We start from the raw sequence: 20,566 nt of genomic DNA, 5'->3' as shown, positions 1-20,566 counted from the left end.
TGAAATCTGAATTTACATTTCCAAAAAGGGAGAGAGAAAAGGGTGAAAAACTGAAAGATAGCAAAAAGACGAATTGAGAAAAAAGATATGACAGGAAGAAAACAGAAAACAAAAGAGAAAACAAAGAGGGGCTAAGATGAGGGGTAAAAGCTGACAAAATAATGTCGAACAAATTGCTCTCGCACGACAAAGAGCGGCTTCAAGAACAGCTTTAAATTTCGTTCGAGAGCAATCCATAAAGGCAAGGAAGAAAAAGACAAACAGAACTAAAAACAACAAAGATGCGCGATAGAGAAAAAAACCATCAAATGTGCAAAAAGCAAAACAAATCACAGAAAACAAGAAATTAGAACAGAAAGGGACAAAATTAAGGAAAGAAAATTGAAGCAAAAGACAAACATCCGACAAATTGCCCTCAAAAGAGTAGCGTGCGGCTGACTTTGGTTGTTACATTAATCTGGCCGAGGCGAGGGGACAGAAAAGTGCGTGGAGGCGGGACGGGGGGGATGAGGCAGGGGGTCTAACTCATCTAAAAATGACATTTACAGTGAATTTACGCTTACATAGCACAGTTCTCTGGGCACGGGGAGGTAGTGATGGACAGGGTAGGGGCATAGAGTGATGTCAGGATCTGGAACTCCAAGAACTTCCCTTCACACCATGATATTAGGTCTGCCCAGCGGTTCCGATGAATCGCATACTTAAATATTAGTAAGGCTCTAAGGGAACTGCTCAGCATCTTTATTTAACAGTTTATGCCGATTGTCAATACAAAATCCATGAAAACTCGACGGTCAGATGAAAAATAGGTAGAACCAAAAAAACCACAAAAAGACTATTGCGGCTAATAAAATTGCCGAAACTTCGCTAGAGAGAAATTAACAACACAGTGGAACAATGAAAGAAAACAAATACATAACCAATCATGTTTGGACAAAAAGGGAAGAAGATCGATTGTCGCGCGCTTAAGCGGGATTTAGGCTTACAATATAAGGGCCATCGCATTATCTTATTAAAGCGTATATAGAATCAGCTCCATTATTGTTCCGACCCACTTTGGTGGGGAAGAACTATGCTCAACTGGTTTTTTGTTCATTCAATTTTGACCGATCGATATATTCATCTTAGAGAGTCGTCAGTGGTATCATTAGAAAGCCTGAACTTCCAGCATAGAATATCCAACTACAAAGATTTTGTGAATTTTACTTCCAAGGAGTTATCGAGGTTTATAATTTTGATCAATTTTACTAGAAATATGTTGAAACTGTTAACAATAGGGTTAATGGTTTAACATTAAAAAAAACGCTAATGAACCGTTTAGTTCAAAATTGTGACAACTATTTTTGCTATTTTTTTAAATTCAGCCCTTTTTATCAAAAAGGCACCAAATATGCTTCATTAAGCCCCTTTGCTTAAATTTGGCGGAAAAAGAAACCTAAAACCGCTAACCTAATCTTCTCAAACTCTATGAGGGCTAGCTTTACTTCTGCTTCCTAGAAATTAAAGTTTTCAGGTTATGCGATACCTTTACTCCATAATTATCCAAAATTCACATCTATTCTGTTTTTAATTTTATGGCAAAATATCTATCTCAGTAGCAATTAGAACAATTGCACGACGTTAATGGACCAGGAGCAATAGCAAGGGTAGTTTTGGTCTAATCAAGGATTTTCACAATTCAAAGATGATTCAAATTTTATTGGAGCTCTGTCTTCTTCACTGAAATTTTTGCCTTTCTTGTTTTTAGTATGTTGAATACAGACGAGAAAAATTTCAAATCAGAGCTCAATATTTGACAAGTCCCTTTAATGATCAAATGAGACCCAAAACAATAAATTTACCGAAAAGCTCATGGTTTTTATAACTCAACACGTGTTTGCCTAAAATTTTGTTATCTTATGAGTTAGACTCAATATTATCAGGTTCAATTGGCCTCCGTAGAGTTACAAGTTGATCTTGTATTTTCAGCTGAAAACTGAAAAATTATGGTTATGTATTTTCAGCTAAAAACAAAGTTTATGGTTGTTATGACATTGGACAATATTTGTTTTAAAGGAAAGATTTTCGAGGATTGAAAGTTTTCTCTCTGTCAACATGTAGCTTGATCTCATCTAAGAGAGGTGGAACTTTCTTGCTAGTGAATTGCGGTTCTTAGTTTTAAGTAGCAGTTTTTTGGCTTTCATGAACCTGTTTTTATTTTGGGTCATTTTCCTTTTCTGGGGTTCATTTTTGTTCTCTTGTCACATTTTGAACTTGGTTTAACGGCGTCGACGATGGTTTCGCTCAAAAAATGATCTTTTTTACCAGTACTTTCGTTCTCTTTGTCGTTTACTTGTCGAACGAAATTATCTGGATAATTAACGTTTTCAAAAAATATAAACGTATTTTTTTAACTTCGTCCCTTTATTCTTTTTTGGCTACTTGATGCCTATTCTCAGTAAGGATCAGTTCCATTTATTTTGTAGTGTAGTACAAATTACAAATTAATTTGTTTAGTTCACGTTTTAGCGGATGCTGTTGTGAATTTGTCATCAAGTGGCTTGTTTTAAATTGACACTTGTAACTAATGTTTGTTGTTATTTGAATTTACTGTTCGTTTTGTTCCTTAGTGTCGACAATGAAATGTCAAACCGGATATATTTCACCGTCGACAAATGCGGCACTATTTCGAGCGTAAAGCGATTTTTATCCATATGCCAATTAATTCTGAACAATGTTAATTTTGCAGATTGAAACATATTTTAGCTCACTTGTATGCAGAACAGAATAATTATATCGATTTGCCGAAAGAAGATTTAGAAAGATCGGATTTGAAAAAGACCAGCAGTACTAAAGTTAATACAGCACCTTCACCAAGGACCTACACCTTTTTTTCACGCGTAAACATTGCCTATTGCTACAAGCAAATATTGCCTATGACTAACAGGATACTGAACCGAGTTCCACTCCCACCTATCAATCATTCTTCCCGATGTATCTGCTTAGCCAAGATGCTAAAGAAAGAAGTTGTTTATGCGTTTTGAAAGGTTTTTAACATGCAAATAATTGACAAATGAGATGGCTCCCTCGTTTAATATATAGATTAATGGTTGAAATCCATATTACCACGCTTTTAAAACGAATGAACCAATAATTGTATCGCTTAAATTAAATTGAAAAGCATTACTGAATAACTCCAGACGACGTGAGCTCAAATATGGGGTCTTTCCTATTATCCATTTTGCACATGCTTGTCAAGACACTGCCTAAATATAAAAACTACTGAAATGAGAAGGGTTTTTTTCAATTTTTAAATAAATGGAAGGGTAGATAAATGGAAGCAGCCAAGCATGTTAATAAGCGGTTTCGAGACACAATTTGCGAACACAAATTGCCAAGCTCATGTGTTATCATATATGATACCTGAGGAAAAACAAATTTTATCACAGCCCGTTCAATGGGTTTTTACATGAAAGCTTTTAGCCCAACCGTTAATAGCACGAAAGCTATTGACAGAAAACTGATTCACTCTATTTTGTACAAAACCACAATGCTCGGTACTGTGGGTTTATACTGTGGGTAAATATTACTCAGCATACGCGAATTGTACTTGAAAAGTTGAATTTGGAGACGGACTCGTGGAAAAAGTTAACTTTGCTTCTATATTACCCAAGCATGATCCAAAAAATTATAAGGACAACAAAACCTACATTAAGTGACCATACTAAATAATAAGCGAATGGAAAAAATTGAAAAGTTAAAAATACTAATTTTTGAATATTTTACAATATTGAAAAACTCACAATAATTTCCTACTAATTTTTTTAAATGGCACAAGCGTGCAAGAAAAACAAAAAATTACTTCATTCCAAATATAATTTTTTGGAGAACTGCTATGAGAACTGAACCTAAATGAACAAATACCTGAAAAAAAATAAAGTTATCCATAAAAAAACAGGGGCAGCAGAAAGTTGCTGTCTTGAACTCAGTACGATCCTTTTTTTACTTGTATTTTAAAAATCCTCAGCAAATTCATACCCTTAAATCCTTCGCAAACGCACAAAATCATCTCCATAGTAACAGAGGGCAGCAACAGAATACAACTGTTTGATTGTAAAAATGTTGCGTGTTAAACAAACAGAACTGAAGAAAGTTTCGAAATCTGACCAGTTCACAATCTGCACAGAAACAGTAAATTTAATAATCCAAAAAATGAAAAGGCATAACAAACACTGATTAAAAAAAAACGAAATCATTCAAATGATCTAAAATTCAAGCTAAAATGAATCTAAAATTTAAACATAGCCGGCAGACGGCCGGAAAACAGCCTCGATAGACGCTTGTGGCGTTACATCAATTGAAACAACTAAAAACAAAATAGACAGATCAACCAACAGTCCTTTAATAGACCACTAGACTTTTTGGGTTAGCTTCGGACTGTCATTTTTACGAGACAAGCTCTATAAGGAGAAAGCCCTATTAAAGCTTTTCAAAATTATAATTCGAAATCAAAAACTCAAGACTCTTCTAATGATCAAGAATTAGGGCATATATGTTTGGCAATACTTAGATGCACACTATTGACCTTTAATTAGTAAATGTTCATAAAATTTAAAGTTCCATAAGTGAGTTCAGAAGTCATTTTTTTAGTGTGGTAAGTCATTGAAAAAGTAAATTCCAAGAAGTCAGGGAAAGACGAAACAAAAATCTGTTAGACGAAGTAAAAAAAGAATTAGGACCGCAAAAATAGCCGCCTGTAATTGCTGTCGCGGCTATTAACTAACAGCAAAATGGTTTCCAGTCAGTAAAATTGGAAACAATCATTTGAAAAATTTATTCTTTCCTCCAGTAACGTTGGTGTTAGAGCCCTCAAAATCCAAAGTAGGTGTAATTGTCAACACAACTAATGAGTTGCACTAGCATAAAATTCGTTCATCTCCAAATGTTAAGAGAAACAACGGCGAATATTGTAGAAAATTTCAAAATTGCAAAAATAACAATTTGATTCTAAAAATTTGCTTGAAAATAACTTAAAAATCAAAAGCTGCCAGACTAGACTAATCAATTTTCTCAAAAAAATGAGACAACAAACACTTGTCTGATTACTGAAAACTGAACACAATTAAGACAACAAGGGAAGCAAATGTAACAAATTGAACAAAAATTTTGGTGGATAAATTCGTTGGAGCAGAACACTCCCCTTCTTCGACTTTGTTAGATGTTTAAAAGCAAGCAATATATACTGTCAAACAATTTGCAATTTTCAAAGAAAATGGAAAAAAAATCCCAAACTTGATTGATTTCTGTACGATACAAAGAACAATTCTGTGAAGGCATTTTTTGCAAATCAGAAAGATACGCTAATGCTAGGTGGGAGGCAAAAAATATTCTTATTTCTTCTCAAGTTAGATTCTAAGTTGTTTAACGCCTGCTCTCCCAATCGGTTGTGACGAAGAACTCGTTACCCCGCCCAGTTCGTTTCAGCGGTTCAAAATCTGCCCGCATGTTTTGTTTTTCTTTGGCAGCTCGCTTTGTAATTGTATATCCACTATCTTCTAACGGTTGCATTGCAATTTGACTTTATGACTATTCGAAAATCGTAGTTATTTTTAAATAACGAGTCGGACTGGGTTGCTACAGATAACACAATATGGGATCTCTAGGTATTCAAAGTCAATCCGATAGGGAAACAAATCGAAGACCAAGATATATATGTCTAAGACTGTTTAGACTGTTTATTAAAACTGAAAATTAAGTTGGGTTTCGCTCTTTGACCTTACGAGTTGAAACACCAGAAGCTGGGGGTCGTAACAGTTAAATTGCATTCAAGTATTTGTAGACACAGCACAGTAACAAATATTATACTGCAAGAATAATTTTCGAAACAAGAGACAAACAATTTACTGCTCAAAATTATTTAGAGCACAAGACACAGTAGCACGTTATTTACTGTTCAGGAAAGTTTATTGTAGCAATATTTTGCTGAGTTAGAGGAAGAAAGACGCATCGTTTTCTGTTAGATAGATATGATTTCAGCATAGTTTTAGATCCTGTTCCAAACCCATACTTTGCAATTATTTCAAATCGACGACAAAGATATATGTCTAAGACTGTTTATGCAAAATTATTCAAACCGAAAATTAAGTTGGGTTTCGCTCTTTGACCTTACGAGTTGAAACACCAGAAGCTGGGGGTCGTAACAGTTAAATTGCATTCAAGTATTTGTAGATACAGCACAAAGTAACAATAATTTACTGCAAGAATAATTTTCGTTACAAGACACAGTAACAATTTACTCTCAAAAATATTTAAAATACAAGACACAGTAGCACGTTATTTCCTGCTCAGGAAAGTTTATTTTAGCAATATTTTGCTGAGTTAGAGGAAGGAAGAATTTTTACTCAGGCTGCTGTTGTTGAGTTTTCTGCTACGTTGCTGTTTTATTCTTCCTTTTTCTTCTTATCACGTGACTATAACTGTAATTGTAAATATAACTTAAACTATGACCATTACTATGACTAAACAGTTGCTATAACAGAAAGTAGAAAAAAATGAACAACTTATACAAAAGAGTTTTCCCCTGTCAGTTTTTATGCTGATGTAATTTTCCCTCTCAGCGCAAGCTATGCGAGCTCAGTTTCAACAAGTTGGATCCAGAGTTAAGCAGATTCAATTGTAGAGTAGTCTATAGATAGGAATAAAGAAACTATGATTTCAATCAACGTGCATTTTTCAATTTCTCTACCAACAATTCAAACGTTGCAAACGTGTTGCGTAGTACACCATACTTACTTGACAAGTTGAAACACGCCATCGACTTGTGTCGTCTCATGTAGCAGATCGCGAATTTCCCTCTCATCTACGAAATTTGTTCTTGCATCTAAAGCTCGCTTTTTAACAGCTTCAACCACAGATAATAAATGCGAACTGAGAAACCGTGTTCTGAACTGTTCGTCGTAGATGTACAATTCGGGGTGCAATTTGGGTAGCTCTTTCCACGCTTGTGAGAATAGATAATCATACGTTCTCCAAAACTCTTCGCCTTCTATTTCACCACCCTAAAACCTTGTTTCCTTTTGATTAAGTTAATTTTTTAACGGATTCTATGATAATAGTACCCCACAGAACACGCAAAAGTAGAATTAAAATTATTCCCGGAGAAAATGCGTGCACGACCGAACAGATTTTCGATCAAACTCATTTTGGTGGTTAACCCTTGTTAGCTTAAAATTTTCTTTATTATTATTTTATAGTTCGTACATATAACCACTTAAATAACGTGCGATTCGAACAAACCATTATCAGCACTTAAAGCTTCTGGGTAATAATTTAATTTTGGACCAGGCTTATTCTGTAGCAACGCCATCTATTTTGACTAATTTCAATTTGCCAAACCATTTCACTTGCCCAGGCCACGAAAGTTACCCTCCTCAGGCATAAGCTGGCCACTATCGCCCCTTCCCAAGGCAATAGTGTGGTTCCGATTTGTCCAACTAGTAAGTTACGTTCAATCGTGTCGAAGCATTTCTCAAAACGCTCTCTATCTTGCATTGTTTGAGTTAAAGACCTCTTTTCACCTGACTTCAGAAAGACGAAAAGCAAAATAGTATTGAATGATCTTCATCTGATTGAGTTAATGTAGAATCATTAATGTCAATCTAATTGTCCACTCTCGTGGCGCGAAAATCCATCCTCTGCGCAAGAAGAGATTTCTGTTTCTGTTTAGGTAATGAAGACAACAATTTCAAAATGCAATGATGGCTATAAATATCATCCCGGAGTTACCTCTAATAGCATTCCATTAATGAATCATTATATTCCTATTTTACTCAGCACTGAATCCCGTTATTTGCAGACTAAATAAATCTGACAGACTGAGCATTGAATCAGCATAATTTTAATGATGACGTTTTGAGTGCCGTTTGTCTGAGTATAATGAGACATGCATTGCTGTATGTCTGAGCATGATGAGAAGGGGACTGCTGTATGTCTGAGCATGATGAGACATGCATTGCTGTATGTCTGAGCATGATGAGAAGGGGACTGCTGTATGTCTGAGTATGAGGAGACATGCATTGCTGTATGTCTGAGTAGCGTGAAACGTGGATAGCTGTATGTCTGAATTTGATGAAACGTGGATTGCTGTTTGTCTGAGTATGATGAGACATGCATTGCTGTATGTCTGAGCATGCTGAGAAGGGGACTGCTGTATGTCTGAGTATGATGAGACATGCATTGCTGTATGTCTGAGCATGATGAGAAGGGGACTGCTGTATGTCTGAGCATGATGAGACATGCATTGCTGTATGTCTGAGCATGATGAGAAGGGGACTGCTGTATGTCTGAGCATGATGAGACATGCATTGCTGTATGTCCGAGCATGATGAGAAGGGGACTGCTGTATGTCTGAGCATGATGAGACATGCATTGCTGTATGTCTGAGCATGATGAGAAGGGGACTGCTGTATGTCTGAGTATGAGGAGACATGCATTGCTGTATGTCTGAGTAGCGTGAAACGTGGATAGCTGTATGTCTGAATTTGATGAAACGTGGATTGCTGTTTGTCTGAGTATGATGAGACATGCATTGCTGTATGTCTGAGCATGATGAGAAGGGGACTGCTGTATGTCTGAGCATGATGAGACATGCATTGCTGTATGTCTGAGCATGATGAGAAGGGTACTGCTGTATGTCTGAGTATGAGGAGACATGCATTGCTGTATGTCTGAGTAGCGTGAAACGTGGATAGCTGTATGTCTGAATTTGATGAAACGTGGATTGCTGTTTGTCTGAGTATGATGAGACATGCATTGCTGTATGTCTGAGCATGCTGAGAAGGGGACTGCTGTATGTCTGAGCATGATGAGACATGCATTGCTGTATGTCTGAGCATGATGAGAAGGGGACTGCTGTATGTCTGAGCATGATGAGACATGCATTGCTGTATGTCTGAGTAGGGTGAAACGTGGATAGCTGTATGTCTGAATTTGATGAAACGTGGATTGCTGTTTGTCTGAGTATGATGAGACATGCATTGCTGTATGTCTGAGCATGCTGAGAAGGGGACTGCTGTATGTCTGAGTATGATGAGACATGCATTGCTGTATGTCTGAGCATGATGAGAAGGGGACTGCTGTATGTCTGAACATGAGACATGCATTGCTGTATGTCTCAGTATGGTGAAACGTGGATAGCTGTATGTCTGAATTTGATGAAACGTGGATTGCTGTATGTCTGAGTTCGATGAGACGTGGATTGCTGTATGTCTGAGTTCGATGAGACGTGGATTGCTGTATGTCTGAGTTGGATGAGACGTGGATTGCTGTATGTCTGAGTTGGATGAGACGTGGATTGCTGCATGTCTGAATTGGATCACTAGCGTTCTGCTATTTCACTGAGTAGTCTGACAAGTATCAACCAAATGTTGTTTGTATGAGCAGCATGTTTCAAGTGCGTAGCAATTCCGTAATAAATAATGAAATTTTCGAAAATCCACTATGTGTAGAAAACAATGGCAGCCCCCAAAAACCAGCTTTCTTCTTCAAAATGGTGCATATACATTTTTGGGGTGGACGCGGTGGAGGTTGGTGTAAGTAGAAGGGGAGTGGAGGTCGATGTGCAAGTCAGAATTAGTTGTGGTGTAGTAGTAGTAGTACAAGCCTCGGGCTTTCGCTCGTGGGGTGTCAATCCCAGTGTTTATCAGTCTAATTCAGTTTATCTTTTGCGAGTGTCTGAATAGTAGACCCTGGTACTTCGTTGGTTTATGGCATTGTGTTATTCATATATTGCGCTAGATGACGAGAGGGAGGAAATGTTGGACAAGTTAAATCGCAAAAGACGGGCTAATCGGATGGTCGATCGTGCGGTGGTTCATAAGCGCAAAGCGAAATCCTTCAAGTGCTCTTATTGTGACTGTGTCACTTAAACAATATCTTACAGCGCGCAACAATGCCAGGATACATGAAGAGGCCATTGAACCACAGAATTGCTAGCTCTGCCAGTTTAAAACAATTTATCCGCCAAATCTAAAACGTCACTATCAGAGGTCTCACAATAAAGTAACTTAGAAGAAACATGAGTTCGTGAAGTCTGCATCAAGTTCGTGGTCAAATTTCATCATTAAATCAGTCTTCACTGTTTATAGTTTGATTGTTAACTTGTTGTAGTTTTTGTTTATTGCTTACTACAGAGTCTCTTCAAGTACTTTTTGTACTTGATGGCGGTACTTTCGTCGCATAGAACAGAGTTTGATACCTCAACTATTTGTCGATTTTTGTTAGTTTCATTCGTACAGGATTTTTCATCAGGAACTGTCAACTATGGTGATTACTGGCAATGGTGCAAATAGTGGTGTAAGCAAATAAACGGCAACCCAGAACTTTGTTTCTTAAGTTTTATGAAGAGCTGTTAGTCGACTTTGACACAAACGTTAGGAACCTGGGCAAGTTTCTGGGATTCGAGCCTTCTGATGAGAAACTGGCTGATATAAAAAGGCAACGTCTTTTGAGAGCATGGCAAATCAAATTCAGATATTTGACTTTTCATTGGCAAGGACAATTGAAGTCATTTGAAAAGATACTGAGCAAGGAGATAATCGACGAGTTTTGTTAGTTTTGCTCATCCTTCAAATTGGAATCGTTTTTACTTTTACTAAATTTCAGTACAGATGAAACTAGTAACTATAGCGTCGCAGTAATCAAAGTGATACAGGATCTGAGGTTTCTCTTCCTCCACTTCATCAACAGTTTCGAAGACACCAATGGGGTGAGTTAGAGCTTGATAACAGCGATTGCGCGTACTTCTTTCCAGTGTCGAAACTGACAATGCAATACATTGTACAGTCCGTGTTTGCCGAAGAGAAAACTGCCCCAATCATCGAAGGGTTACGATTCTTTTCAAGAAAAAACAAGTATTTCGGTTTTATCTCTGCTCAATGTTAACATATTCTGTTTCAAATATTTATGTTTTTTCTTTGAAAAACTGCAGGTTTTTGTATGAAGGCATTGATTTGTTTTTGAGTAAGATATTATACATATATCATCTGCAAATTGTAAAATTTCTTCGCTTTTTATTTCCGAGAAAGTGTTAATATACAGTACAAAAATCACGGCCGAGGACTGTACATTGAGGAACTCCGTGGTTAATTATTGTCGAGTTTGAGTAAATGATTCCGTTTTTAACGCATTGTTTTCTGTTAGATAGAAATGATTTCAGCATAGTTTTAGATCCTGTTCCAAACCCATACTTTGCAATTATTTCAAGAAAGATTTCATGAGAAATTGAGTTGAACGCTTTCGCTAAATATAAAAAAATACCAATAACAGTTTCATTTTGTTCTACAAGTTCGTTTATAGATTCCTTTAATGAAATGACAATGCCATTCGACGATTTATTTTTAAGAAATCCGAACTGATCTTTATTTATTATCTTATGCTCTTCAACATGTTCTAACATTTGTTGGAGTAAAAGCCTTTCAAATGCTTTAGCAAGAAATGGTGTCACTGAAATTGGTCTGTAATTCATTGATTTAAGTGGATCACCCTTTTTGTAAATTGGAGTTGAATATGCTTTTTTGGACATCTGGAAAAACATTGATCGAAATACATTCGGTAATTGCAAACTGTAAATGTGTTCCAATAGACATTTTAATACATTTGAATGACCATGCTGTGAGGAATTCAGGAGCCAATGCTTTGTTCTGTGGTAGTTTGTCAATTACATCCAACTTTTTTTCTCGTTATAAACCTGAATGAAAGAAAAATTCTCAAACACAAAATTTGATAACTCAAGTCTTTTCTTTTACCCCTTCGTATACACCTAACTGGAGAAACAATTATTTAAAGTTAACCACCTGTTCTTTATCTTATAAAATATTATTGTTCCGAATTTGGGAAATGTCGCTATGTTTTACTCTTGCTTGAGCATTGTGTTTATAAATTTCCATTGCTGTTTTAAATCAGGAAGACCCTCAAACACTTTCTTTGTATACTCACTGCTTGCTTTGCTTAATTGCCGATTAGTGGCGTTTCTGATTATTTTGGATGTATTGTAAGCGGAAAGATCTGCCTTCTTGCAAAAAAACTAAAGTCGATTTTTTTTCGTTAAAAAATTTTAATAGTTCTTAAGATATCCACTTTTTTGTTTGGACTTTCCATTGTCTCTCCAATTTTTATAGGAGCTAAATTGTTACACACATTTTCAAACAAATCTGAAAACATTTGAAATGTGGAATTTGCATCTCTTTGTTGATACATTGCTCTCCAATCTGTTGAGGCAATTCGTTTCTTCCGTAGAGCTCTTGATAAATTTTTGGTATCTCAGTAAAGGTATTGCGCTGTCCTTTTTTCGTTATCAAAATCCAATGATGAAACAAGCGCGCGAGAAAAATGATCATGTTCAAACAATTGTTCTAATGTTATTGTATCAAAAATTGGATTTTTTGTGGTTAAGCAATGATCAACTAAAGTTTCACTGTTTCTCCAATTGTCCAAGTTGGCTGACTTTTGTTGACAATGCCTAACCCAATATTTGAAGCAAACTCAAAAAATTTTGCTCAAAGTAATTTAGATTGTAATCTCCGAACAAAATAATGTTCTCTGTCAGTGAATATGCTCCTGAGATTTCTGATGTCAATTCACCCAGAAAAAATTCTCCCCGGTTTTTGTTAGATAAATAAGTTTTTCTTAATTAGAGGTTTTATTAGAAGTTATTCAATGGTAGAAATTCAGTGGTATATCCTGTTTGTCGTTTATCCACGTTTCAGTAACTATTAGGCACGTTTGGCTGTCTTGCTGCTGTAAAAATTTAAGATTTCCTCGTGTTTGTTAATGACACTCCGCACATTCATGTATAAACATTTAGGCTACGACCTCAAGTTATCAATTTGTTTTTCGTAACTTTCGAATGTTTGAATTTTCTGAAGATTGGGCCCTGGATTTGGTTTGACATCGCCACAAAATGAAATAAGATAACCGATAATTAGTAGTTGAAATAAAAAATTTAAGGACCAAAACTATACACATTTATGTCGAATTATGAGCCTTTTTTGAAAATCAAATTGTGATAAAGGAACTTTGAGTGAATTTTTGCAAAGTGATTTAAGCTTTCTTTTTCTCCAAAAAGTATAAAGTTGAAAAGCGCAAAAAAATAACAATTTGGAAATCATTTTTCCAAAACCTAAAGTCACCCAAACGCATTATATCCTATATGACCATTGCTGTTCCAGTTACTCATAACTTTTCCATTTTTTATTTCCTTTTTAATTTGTCGTCTTGCAGGCACATGGCACCCAGCAGGCTTATACCCCACACTTGAAAAATAATTTCGGATGGTGAACACCATTTTTTGAATTCCACTTTGGTTTGGATGGATGCCATTTCCGCCCGTGCGTTGACCGACTAGCATTTTAATTAATCTTTTATCCTCAAAACGCATTGATTTGATTTATTTTGTTGGATTGAAGAGGAGTTTGATTTTCTTAGTGTTACAAGTAGGGTTTTCACTTTCATATACTAGGCAAGTAGCTATGAAAAAAGTATTCTTTTCAGAAGCAGGTAATGAAGTATTTTTTGGGGTCCCTAAATGGTGGTTATTTATTACTGGCGGCACTAGCGGAAAAAATTTCCATTTCTTATTTCCCTTTGATGCCCTCACTGTTAACAACTGTCAGAACTTATATTTAAAAAAAACAATAAAGGTCCGTGTACACCATCCGGCATCGATGGATGTAGGTCGAAAAATAGGGCATGATGAGTAGCACTTAGTAGCCGGATGCTGCACTCCAAGCTGTTCCCCTCCAGACAGTGTAAAGACGGCCCAGTCACAAAAATAAATAACAAGTGGAGAGGAAAGCACCTATATATATATAGCACACATAGGGAACTAGAATGGAAGGATTAAAATAAAAATGAATAAGCAAATGAATAAAGATAAGCAGCCATTTATAAGCAGTTCCAAAGCTGCTTATTTATATTGAGATAAGCAGAACTTATATTTATATATTGAGTGGAATTTCCGCCCGTGCGTTGACCGACTACTATTTTAATTAATCTTTTATCCTCAAAACGCATTGATTTATTTTGTTGGATTTGCTCTATTTGCCCAAGCGTAGTGGGTGCACATTATTTGCACCCCCCCCCCCGACGCACGTGACATTTTTACATAATGATTTACTATGTGCACGTGTTCTATATCTAACCGGGGAGTGCATAACGTACTGGGGGGCACAAACGGAAAAGTAAAGATCCACTTTTTTTAATCACCACATCTAGGAAACAGGTTTTGTTATACCTGCTTCAGGTTGCGCTTTGGAACTCCGAGCAGTCCAATTTGCCGCGCACGGTCGAGGGCGCTTTTAGAATCAGCGTCACAAGATCCCTCGGTCATTGGATCAGGTTTGTTTTCCGATAATTCACAATTCCAAGCTGACAACAGTCGGGCAGCAAACAAAGCAAGGAAGAGAGGCTTTTCCATTTTGAAGGAAAGGAACCTGCTTTTCATTATTTTTTGGCATACCAAAATCTGAAAACCAGGTTTGTTCAAATTGCCTTCATAGTTGTTAAGCTGCGCAGAACAATCCAATGGACGAGTAGTGATCCCCTACTATGAGACATCACTGCATCGTATACAATTTTTAAGACAAGTGACTATAACTCTTTAAAGCTGCGTCATGAATACTGAATTACTATATAAACTAATTTGCTAATTAAATTGCCTTCAGAGTACGAACGCTCGAAAAAATCTAGTCGCAGGAGTTTCCCCTCTAGGCAAGTGGTCAAACTGGGTCAGATGTTTGCCGCTTACAGTAGTTCGCGCGGCTGATTTGCAGTTACTGACTGATCATTAGTTACGTCTAATATAATTTTTTGACAAAATGCAACAAAACCGAGGCAATAATGAATATTATTAAACGGTTGTTATTGCCCCGAGAAGTTATCAAACTCCGAGGCGAAGCCGAGGTGTTATGATAACTTCGAGGGCGATAACAACCGTGTGGTATTTTTTTAATCAACACCTGTTGCGATCATTTCAAAATTGAACACAGTTTTATTGGTTTTTCATTTTTATTTTTTGTGGACAATTAAATATTCGGATCTATTCTGTTTCGCCCCCCCCCGTGTTTTTTATGGCCCACAATCACAAATTTTGTGTTGTTATATAGCATGTTACAATGTAAGAGAATAGCACGTGCGCCTAGGGGTCATGAAAATTCATGCTTACTAAGCTGGGGGGGGGGGGGGGGGGACAGAATAAATCCAAATATTCAAAGGTGTGATATTTCTTAGGATCTGTTCTTCGTTTTGTCCTCATGCGCCGCGCACACACACAAACAATTTCACACACACACACACAAACACACGCATGCATGCACACACACACGCACAAACTTACACGCAAACACCCATACACGCACGCACGCACTTGCACACCACACACACAGACACACACTTACACACACACACACACCCACGCACACACACACCACACACACATACAAACGCACACACACACACATACCCACGCACGCACTTGCACCACATACACCACACTCGCACCAAACGCACATACACACTAACACAAACCACACACAGACATATACACAGACACGCACCCGCACGCACAAACGAATCCACGCAAACGCACAAACACGCACGCGCAATAACACACTCAACACCCACGCACACCGCAAACACACACACACACAACACACAAATACACACGCACACACACACACGCGCCCGCGAGCACGCACTTGCACCACATACACACCCCACACTTACACACCGCAAACATACACAACAGACAAACGCCACACACACACACCACACACACCCTGCGCATACACCACACACACACACACCGCACGCACACCATACACACAACACCCACACCACAGAGCACACACATAACACACACCACATAAGACTTTTTAGACTACAAGTTTATCAAACTGTTTCCATCATTAGACTACAAGTTCATCATAACTCTTTTATCACCACTGTTTCGTTAGTAAGAGTGGCGATAAAACAGTGTGATAATCTCGTAGTCTAATGCAGAAGTGTCTTTCCAGTGTCAATAGGGCATTAAAATTCATTACACTGGCAGTTTATCCAACGGCTATTATCGCAACAGGTGTTGATTAAATGATTTTTTGTTATATCACCATTGTTAACTTAACCGAGCCGTTCCGGCTCAGATTCAATTTTAATGGAGACGCAATCTCCTGTTCTTCCGTTTATTGTGGGAACTGTTTCCAGGGGCAAGCCCCTCAGCCAGTCCAGATTTTGCCTTTTAATGAAAAAATCCGAAAAGTCCGCACATTTTTCAAAATTTTCAAAAAAAGCGTAGTAATTTTTGCCCGAGAAGCAGTTTTTGGCATAAAAAATCACTCTTTCGAGATTTGTTGGATTTATTCTGTTTTGCCCCCCCCCCCCAGCTTAGTGACCATAAATCTTTTACTCCCCCAGGGCGCACGTGATATTTTTCTACAAATTAACCTTCTATTTTACAAGATTTAATTCGTAACTGGGTGCGTAAAAAACACTGGGGGGAAACAGAATAGAAGCACTTTGTTTTTTCGGACTTAAGCGTTTTTTGGTCAAATTTTAAATTTTTTTTTTCATTTTTTTTCAAAAACGTATAATATGTTTGCATGTTTTCACTCGCGTGCATTATTAACTATTTGGATGACGACTGGACTTTACAGAACATCAACAGCTCAATTAGGTTAGCACTACACTCTTATAGGAAAAGAGACTTCTGCCATCATCCCTCAGAAACATTTTCACCAAAAAAATGTTCACCAACATCTCGCAAGCATATTTGGAAGATGTGGACTAAAGGATTTTCAATTTTTCACCATTTCAGAACAGCATGCAAAGTCTAATAAAAAATTACTGGCTCAGTTTTGTGCTATGAGATAAGATTCCGGCAGTGGATCCATGTTACTCATGAACTATGCCAGGGGCTCCTACCCATGCGAGAAATAGGATGCGTTTTGATTTATTCATAGCGCGCAACCACCGAGACCTATAAATAATTACAAACCGATATCTCCACGTTTCAATATTGAATTTTAACATGCAAAACGTTCGCTTGCGCTGCAACTTACGGGGCAGACTATATATAACAAAAAATACTAGTGCAAATATGTTGCCTCGAAGAAACTAAAATTTTCGCTGCATGTTTTTGAAATTTATTGTAAAACTTGATCCTAACGAAAGTATATATTTACCAGCTGTAAAATGTTTATGTACAAACGTTACCATTATTGAAGTCATTTAGTTAGCTTTGGGAAATCTCTAACCAAGTAACAATGCCTCCAAAATTTTAAACAATATCTTTGAAGTCTCTCGTTTGAAGCTACTGGTTACAAATTTCACGAACAATTATTAGTGGTTTTGTCAGAAAGTCAATCTAGCGAAGAGGGCTTCATTGACTCTAGCTAAAATCTGAATTTAGTCTTTTGCTGATCCCCAAAAATCAACAAAAAAATAATTGTCAACCAAAAAATGAACATGAAATATGTCCCGATTGCAATAAAAAAACTTGTTGGTAAACTTTAAGATCTACAGAATAATAAGAAATCAAGTTCTTCGGAAAATTATATGAAGAAAATTCTCAAGAGGTTTTAAAATAAACAACACGGACAACTTGATGTCGTCCTAACAAACAACCCCGTTGAAGTAACAAAACGTGAGACAGAAAATGCGTTCAAAGATTCTTTCCAATCTAATCATAAAGCTTTAACAAGGAAGATTCAGGCGCAAACAGACAGATAGACAGCATAAGTTTTGCATTCAACAAAGTCGATTCGAAAAAGTAAAAGCATCATTTAAAAAAAACTTTTAACCCTTTTTGCTGCAGCGACATTGGTGAAGTAGTCAAGCCAGGGTATAATTGGCTTGACGATTTATGAACCAAAAACAGTTTTCAACATCATATTGCATAGATCTGAGCGCCCCCATGGTTTAAAAAGAATTCAATTCTCCCATCTTCAGAAAGTTGTATCTACCCTTAAAAGAAAAATAATTCAAACCTCAGAAGACTGAATAAAATTTAAAATAAAAAAGAAATTGAGAGATCAGCTGAAACAAGATCCAACCGACTTCAATGATGAAATTGTTTGATCTTCAGAGAAGATTCTCTCAACTACAAAAACCTGACTTCAAACGCAATAGATGTCTCGGAACAAATTCCTAACTGAATAACTGAACAAATAAAATAAAAATTGAAGGTCAGAAAAGTTTACTGATTGTTTTCTCCAGTGTGTTGTGAAAAGATAACACAATAACGACTAAAACCAATTAGAAAAAATAAAATTATAACAATGTAAAAATCGAGGATCAAAAAGTCAGAGAGATACTGGTCAAACTTAAGACTAATAGAAATCATCGACCAGATAAAATTGATTAAAGGGTCTTGTCAGCTCTTTAAAAATCACTGCTTATGGTATTCCAAGCCACGTTGAAAAATAGGCATTTTTCATCATATTTTGAATACGAGAAAAGTGATACCTAATTTCAATGACGAAAGAGGAGCAATGATTAAGAACTACAGGCGAATCGGATTATATTGTAATAAGTCAAAGGTTTTAGAAGAATTAGTTTTCAATGAAATTTGAGTAATAGTAAAGCTATCTCTCCGTAACTCCCAACATATATTTAGGAGACAACGTTCTATGGTGACGAAGCTACTTATGTTTGTTGATTTTGTATGTAGAACTTGATGAGGAAAAAAACATATTATTTGTGCTCTACTTAAATTTTGAAAAAGTTTTAGACAGTTTTCCACACGATAAATTACTCACAAAAAGTGAGAAGCTGCACATCGTTGGCTGTCTCCTGAGAATGATAGCAAGCCATCTCACAGAAGAAGGCAAAGTGATAAAGCAAATGAATGTAAATCCGAAAATGTTCTAATTACTTATGGCGTTCTGAGATTACTATTAGGAACTCTTTTATAAATATAATATATGATCTACCAACAGGACGTTTTAATGTGTGAAAATTTTTAGGATACGCTGATGATTTGAAAGTGGTAACAGCACAGCAAAAATATATCTAATCAGATCCTAAAACTATAAAATGCCGCTGCAAAGAAAAAGAAAAATTATGAATGAAAACAACTGCTATTTTTTACCATTAAAACAACAACAGAACAGCGAGAGTCGTTTAAAATTGTACTCAAAATGCCTTGAGGGCAAAAAAATTGCATGCAGAGAAATCTGGAGGGGCCAATGTCTACGAAACACTCCTGGAAAGCAAACAGCCAAAAACGTGGTAAAAAAGCTTCAAAATCTTTCTGATTTCTTAAACGTAACGTTTCTTTTTTTAGCGAACTCTAGAAAAAACTTAATTCAATAGTGGGATATGCCATACCAGCTACAAGCTACGCCTCAAAGGTTTGGTTTGTAAATAGAACTGACTAAAAAAACAACGTATCCAAAAGAAAGCCACTGCTTGGATTTTAGGTAATCAGAAAGTGAAATACATTAGGATCCTATCAGAACTCCAGCTTCTACCTTGGTCGTATTGCTTCAAACTCTATGGCCTACTAACGCTTTTAATCTTATTGCAGGGCAATTACAACTTCAAATTGCCAATTAAATTGAATGAAAAAGCAGTGAATACAAAACGAGCCAAAGGAGAAAAAATGAGCAGGTCACAATAATGCGTAAGTCTGGCAAAAAGAATGATGACAATTTTTGTGTGAGGTACAAACAACTAAAAATTAACTATAAATGCACAAATTTTGAGCCAGAGGACATTGATAAACAGTTCTTCCCAAAAATTAACTGGAATTATTTAAAAAATTTCTACGCAGAGCTCAACTCATCTTCCTGAACACTGCTCTGCAACTCTGGCAACTGCAACACGTTTCAGCAATTGATCCACTCTACCTTTGATTGCCGAGTGCACGTCCTTGTATGAACGCTACAGAAGAATAGACTCTCCATCTCTCTCTATCAATGATAAATTTTCTAATAGAAGAAAGATGTTTCTTTCACAATTTAGCCTCAGGTCCCCAGCCTAGTGGTCAGATAACCTATATCCTCCCCACAATCATGGTATATATACCATAACGGGAGGCTATAAATTCATGGGGGTGCTAAACTAGACACGAAGGGAGGTTGAGTGCCCAATATGTGAAAAATGGTTTTAAGCAGAACGCCAAGTTATTGACAGCAATAATAATCAGAAATGCGAGATGTTTTGCTGACTGTAAAATCAAGGAAAAAGAAACATGGATGAAAGAGCTCTAGTATGTTGTTGAAGTTTTTGACCTGCCCTAAGATATGAAAATATAACATCCAAATCTCAAAACAAGTAAGAGAACTAAAAAAGATTGAAGTTAAGAGAAGTTCGGGTTTTGACGAAACAAATGAAAATTTTCATAACAAATGATGGACCACATCATTGATTTTTGATCTTGACGAGATACGTCAAGGAAGGTTTTTTCTTGACTGTATTTTTCAAGCAGTGAAACTTGTTATCTGTTAGTTTTTACTAACAGGGATCCATGCGGTATAATATAATTGTAAGAAAATCCGAGTTCGATTGAAAGGAAAGGGTAAAAAAACAAGAT

General features: G+C 36.6%; 1 protein-coding gene across 1 annotated transcript in view; it reads right to left on the bottom strand.

Annotated features, from left to right (window-relative positions):
- Positions 1-20,566, bottom strand: part of LOC142345824 (2-oxoglutarate and iron-dependent oxygenase domain-containing protein 2-like) — a 421,406-nt gene that overhangs the window by 4,785 nt on the left and 396,055 nt on the right. The window contains exons 2-3 of the mRNA XM_075398225.1: positions 14,270-14,502; positions 6,772-7,037 (exon numbers count right to left, since the gene is read on the bottom strand). Of these exons, the coding sequence (XP_075254340.1) occupies positions 6,772-7,037; positions 14,270-14,479 (476 nt within the window). The 5' untranslated portion in view covers positions 14,480-14,502. The remainder of the gene's footprint in view (positions 1-6,771; positions 7,038-14,269; positions 14,503-20,566) is intronic.

This window comes from Convolutriloba macropyga, chromosome 9, assembly GCF_964194025.1.
Source record: "Convolutriloba macropyga chromosome 9, txConMacr16.3, whole genome shotgun sequence".
NCBI lineage: Eukaryota > Metazoa > Xenacoelomorpha > Acoela > Convolutidae > Convolutriloba > Convolutriloba macropyga.
The sequence above is the reverse complement of the archived record's forward strand: the minus strand, read 5'-3'. Positions and strand labels throughout refer to the sequence as shown.